We start from the raw sequence: 6,170 nt of genomic DNA, 5'->3' as shown, positions 1-6,170 counted from the left end.
ATTTACAAGTAATTTTTTACAGAAAACCCCAAGGTCCCTTATAATAAGCAGACATGGCAACGCTAATCCTGTGGAGCTTCCTGTGGGAGCCCTTCGCAAGATCCGGTGGAGAACTAGACTTGCGATTGGTTCACGTTGCGTGTCACAGATCCGGTCTTATTCGAGAGCGGATACGGAAACGATGCTTGCATGTATGGAGTATACGCAAATAGCTGGATAAAGTGGGCGGGCTCTAGACCGGACCACACTAGTTAATGCAGAATAGAAACCAGGCTTTCCACGGGTGGTGCCGCCAAGCCTGGTGGTGACGAGGCCTGGTGGTGACGAACTAGAACATGCTGTACCATCCCGTTTATTACAGTAAAACACACAGACACAGTACAGTAATGGAATGGACGACACATGCAGGTGAACCGAGGTACTTGCAGTGGTGTAAAGTAACTAAATACATTTACTCAAGTACTGTACTTTAGTACAATTTTGAGTTTTTTTTTTACTTTACTGGAGTATTTCCAAATTTCAGTACTTTTTCAGTAGTTTACTTCTACTCCACTACATCTCAGAGGCAAATTAAATATTGTATATTTTTTACTCCACTACAATTATTTGAAATCTTTATTTACTAGTTACTTTGTAGATTTGGATTATTATTACAAAACATACATTACCCACTTCAACCCATTTCGGCCATTTGAAAATAGCAGATCTAAGATGCATGGAGAAGCATTGTGAGCTTGTAGATCTGCTATTTTCAAACATTGAAAACTTGTGACATTTCTGCATATAATGAGTTATTTTACTTCTGGTATAGCCTAATTTGATGCCAATACTTTTGTACTTTTACTCAAGTACATTTTGAATATACTAATACTTTTTCCACCACTGGGTACTTGCAGAAAATAAATAATTCAGAAGTTGGTCCAGTGTTCAAACAAAAACCTTTACCTGTCTGACCTCTTTCAACCCATGGCCCTATTTTGGGCATAATTATAATAGATAAACAGAGTTGACCTACAAGCCACTAGAGCTTTTTCACAGCAGCTCTATTGACATAAATAGTTGTGTAATATGTTACTTCCTTCACAGGTGTCATGTCACCAATGATAGAGCTACTGATTAGGCTCTCCTGTCCTCTGTTCCATATTTCCCCCTGTGTAAACACCAACATTTCTACTACTGAGCTAATTCAGTAATGCCTGTTTGGGCAAAGGCTGTGGTTGCTATTGATCTCTCAAGTAACCTTACATTACACTACTATTTGTCAATATGGCTGTCATGAAAAAGGTCTATTGTTTTGTTTAATGTGGATGTATAGCTATACAGTGTGACAAACACTCTCAATGTGAATTTTGATGGTGGTTGTTTATTGTTGGCAGTAATGTAATAATCTCTCAAGAACAGATTAATAGAAAAACAGCAGAGGGCGCTGTTTTTCCTTTTTATTTGAAGATGGGTTCCCAGATTGCTAATGTAATAACAACAAGCATGATAGCTAATCATAATGGTGTCAAATGTGATCTTCAGGCCACCTGGCATCACACTAATGTATTTTTGTATTGTTGAGAATAATTAATGGAATGTGTTTCTTGGGCCCTTGTAAATATCAGTATATGAAAAAATGAGACTTTTGAGGTTTTGCATGCAATTTGCAAAGCCCTCCTGGGCCTACTTTACCCTCTATGTATTTCAATATTTAGGCTATGTACCATATTTGCCAAAAGGTCTTTTAAATAGGATTAAAAATATCCCATCATTCACATGTCACCTGTTTTTAGATTCTCTCATTTTCCTTTGTTCTTTTTTTAAACATCAGTCAGTTTTAAACTTGACATTTGGCCTAAATAGGTTTACTGCACTACGGTTTTCAACAGCTATTTAAAAGGATCTGTCATCATAACTTTATTTCTTTTTCTTTTTTTTGTGACAATTCCAAAGCCAGTTTGTCCTAGTTGGAGATATACATCTAAACCAAAGTTTACCATTTGATTTTATTTTGTATTTTTCTTCACAGCACATTAACTGGAAGCTGACATGACATACTGGCTGTACAGCTTGTCTCCTGAGCTGGTCTGACCCTAAGGAGTAAGGGCCAGTTTGGGTCTCTACAATGAGATGGTTCAGATATATACTATATCTGAACCATCTCATTGTAGAGACCCAACACAACATATCTACACTTGTGTGAATGACGGTGCTTGCTACAGTGTCTAAAATCTAATTATAAAATTAGTTTTTTTTCCTCTTTTTTTAAAAGTCAATAATAGGTGTACTCTAAATCTTAACCACTTAAAATATGCAAACCTTTAATACCACAAAATCATTATTCCCATCTCACATTGTAAAGCGCTTTGTATAAAGGCGCTATGCACAGTATGCACCATTTACCATATCATACTGCCATTTTGTTTCATAACAGGTTGTCAGATTCAGAATGGCACCAAGTTGGCTGATGTCCAGTCCATCATAATCTATCCAGTATTACACAAGACTGCCTGGTAAGATGTTTACAGCATTGTTTAATATGATATCAAAGAAAATGTATTATTATCCCTCTTTCATGTCCTACCCAGGATTTGAAGCCAGGTCCCCGCGCGAGCACCAGAATGTCGACTACTGAGCTAATTCAGAAAGCCTGTTTGGGCAAAGGCTGTGGATGTGTTATTGATCTCAGTCTGCATCCTAGGGTTCTGAAGGCCTCTCTGTCACGTCAGTGCTGACTGTGGCTCAGAGGCCTGCCCTGGTCATTAGCATAGCACAGCTGTCAGTTATTGAAAGCACAGATACAGTGGCATACAGTGAAAGGCCATGTGTATCATCATATACTATATAGAGCAGTGGTTTTCAAAGTGGGGTCTGGGGACCCCCAAGAGTCCACGAGGGGGTTCTAGAGGGTCCCCAGAAAAATGAGCACCAGTTTAATTTCACTATTGTTTCACCAGGTAGAAGATAGCTCAGTGAGAGAAGGTATAAGAATGACTATTCAGGTCACTGGTTTAATTCTCTCCACTGTTATCTCCCTCCCTCCAGTATAAACTATATAGATAGTTGTAGAATTAAAGAATTCTCTCTTATGGGGGTCCCTGACATAAAATCTTTTCAAATAGGAGTCCGTGGCCTATGTATCAATTTGGGGGTCCTTGACCTGAAGACGATTGAGAACCACTGATACAGAGCATTTAGAGAACTCAGCACATTTTCTCCCATTGATCAAAGGTTCGTCAAAGTACTTAATAGTCACTTAAATATGACCTTGTTTGACAGATAATGTTGACCCACAAAACCCTGATCAGAGAGACTCGGATGCTTTTACAATAAGTTGACACCACCTTTGATTAGACCATAAACTGGTTTATCAGTTTTGTTATGGTACATTAACTCACAAAAGAAAGGAAACAAATATTACAGTTATTTACAATTTCATTATAAATAGATGTCATCATAAAACAGAAATATGCTTCAGTAAAAACGGTCCCGTCTTATTATTTCTTCTTAAAGACTTGGGTGCACACTTTGTCCAGAGCTCTCATTTCCTGAAAGAAAAAGGGAGTCGTCTTCAGACTACAAAATACGAAACCCAACGTCAGGTTCAATCTTCTATTTGCTGAGTTACATCATCGAGTTGTACTTTACTACTGTCACTTGGGTCTTATCAGTTCTTTATGACGCCATAATGTGGCCTCATAGATAGGCCAGTTATGGGCTATAAATGTAGAATAAGACACTATTAAGCTAATTATGGTTGGGTCAGAAATATAAAGCAAATATTGGTTCATGATTGTTAAACAGACATGCCGTCTAATATTTGACTTCTTGTGAAACCTTTGAAGCCGGCATTTCCAGCAATGTGTCTTGAATTGGCAATCGCTGATATTTGGGCTGACGGTGGCCGATGGGAATAATTTTACATATCACCCAACCCTATATACAATATACATATACATATCACCACCATAATGATGCACCCCCTTTGTCTTACTGTCAACTGTTAGTTTCAATTCAGTTATACTGTATATATTCAGATATAATTATGTCTCAGTCTCTTACAAAGTGCAGCATATCTCCCTCGATCCAATGTGTCCAGCCTCTGTTTTCCTTCTCCCCCTTCTGGGTACACACCAGTTTGTCCCCATCCCAGACCACTGTAGTCTGCAGGAGACACGCACGCACGCACGCACGCACGCACGCACGCACGCACGCACGCACGCACGCACGCACGCACGCACGCACGCACGCACGCACGCACGCACGCACGCACGCACGCACGCACGCACGCACACACACACACACACACACACACACACACACACACACACACACACACACACACACACACACACACACAGACAACATCAGATGATTGAAGGCAAATATTTGCACGATACAGGGCCAACGCGGGCATAGGGCAATGATGGCGTGCAACCGCTTCATTGTCAGAACTGGGGTCCTAGGAACCGTTCATAATTAGGATTTGTTGTAAGCCCACCTTGACATTGCGGTTGTCCAGGCCCTTGGTGTACTCGTCAAACTCCTCTCCCACCGTGAAGTTGACTTCGTAGTTTCTGAAGGTGCTCAGGGTTTTGGTCTCGAACTTGTCTCCATTCTGGACGAGCACCTTCGTCTGGGTCAGGTGGGAAGCTATCTTCCTGGTGGCAAAGTCAATGTCTAAACGCAGACACATACACAAACACACATACACACGATGGGATAGAGTTTAATGATCATATCACAGTGGTATTATGATGAATAATTTGCGGGAACGTCATTAAAATCGCAACAGCACATTAGGCGTGTAGTTTCGCTGCAGACGATGTATCATCTGCCTTTTCAAATGTCCCACTGGTTTACTCACTGCCTAATGAGTAAACCCTTCTAGCTTTATATTATTCACACAGACAGAAACACATACACACACGCTGGCATATGACACCGCTGGCTACTTATTACTATTCCTCTCCAACTGCCCAGATGACAGTCTCATTTAGCCTTTAAAAATGACCTCGCTTGCAGCCAGAATGGGCCAAATGGGTTTCTCCGCCCCATTCAACCAAAGAGAAACCACCCACCACTGCCCCGCTTAGATATTCACATCCCATTTGTCCTAATGTGAAAATTCTATTTCTTTCCATCGCTCTTTTAAATTAAGCTTCTTTATTTATCCATCCAAATGGTATTTTTTGAACCATTTCCATACGGATGTCATTTTCCAATTCGCCCGATGGAAATGAGCCAGCGTGGCTGAGAAATGAGGCTTTGGGGAGTCACGATGTTTTGGGGCATTTGCATGGCTGAGCATGCCAGGACTCGGGGTTTCAATTGCAGATAAAGTCGTGAATAATGAAAGGCATCCCGGGCCTGATCAATGATGTGCCGAGAAGAGATGCCGAGCGTGGAAACCATCTTTTGCCAGAAAGATGAGCAGGCCCGGCTGGCCTGATCCAGGGTCAGAAAACGTCATCCCCCTTTTCCGGGATGAGAGGGATAAAAATGCGTAAAGCAGTGAATCAATATGTATTTGTCATGGTAACAGAGCTAAGGTTAACCCGGCCTGACAGAAGCTCAATAAGGAAATCAAGCAGGTTGCGGCATTCCTCTTTATCCCTCTGTCACTCTCTGCACTTCTCTCTCTGACTCTCGCTCTCTCTCACACACACACACGTGCACACTCATACACGCATCCTCAGTCAGTCCGTCACTCGCACTCGCTTCCCTGTCTCTTGTACCCCCCCCCCCATCTCTCTCTCTCTTTGTCTCTTCTCCTGCCACAGAACCCATTCCCCGGGTAGAATGTGTTATTTGTTATTTCAGTCTAGCGGACAGCAGAGAGGCAGCAGCTTACCGAGGGCTTTCATAACGGTCTCGAAGTTCTCGTTGCTCACCATCTCCCACGTTCCGTTGTAGTCGGCAGGCATATTGGCTGGCTGAGGTGCTGCTGCTGCTGTGGAGCCAGAGGACAGTATAGTGTTCTCTCCGGGGGCACACAGTGGGGAGGGACGGCCCAGGGCTCCACCCTTTATATACCGTACGGAGCGTGCTGGGTGTCTGTACGTATGGACCTAAGGCCAGGGTTCACTGTTTGAGCAGTGCATGCACACGCGTGTGAATAAGAAAGAGATGGCTGTGTGTGTGTGTGTGTGTGTGTGTGTGTGTGCGTGTGTGCTTGTGTGCGTGCG

General features: G+C 42.3%; 1 protein-coding gene across 1 annotated transcript; it reads right to left on the bottom strand.

Annotated features, from left to right (window-relative positions):
- Nucleotides 1–3,479: 3,479 nt before the first annotated feature.
- LOC308085120 (retinol-binding protein 2-like) lies at nucleotides 3,480–5,964 on the bottom strand (the record flags this gene model as incomplete). Its single annotated transcript, XM_080428202.1, has 4 exons — nucleotides 5,837–5,964; nucleotides 4,484–4,662; nucleotides 4,045–4,146; nucleotides 3,480–3,530 (listed from the first exon to the last, which is right to left on the bottom strand). The coding sequence occupies exons 1-4, from the start codon at nucleotides 5,907–5,909 to the stop codon at nucleotides 3,480–3,482; spliced, it is 405 nt and encodes a 134-aa protein (XP_080284328.1). The 5' UTR covers nucleotides 5,910–5,964.
- Between the last annotated feature and the right edge of the window lie 206 nt (nucleotides 5,965–6,170).

Source organism: Gymnoscopelus braueri (assembly GCF_963280865.1).
Source record: "Gymnoscopelus braueri genome assembly, chromosome: 5".
Taxonomy (NCBI): domain Eukaryota; kingdom Metazoa; phylum Chordata; class Actinopteri; order Myctophiformes; family Myctophidae; genus Gymnoscopelus; species Gymnoscopelus braueri.
Note: the sequence above shows the minus strand (reverse complement) of the source record. Positions and strands in the feature narration are given on the sequence as shown.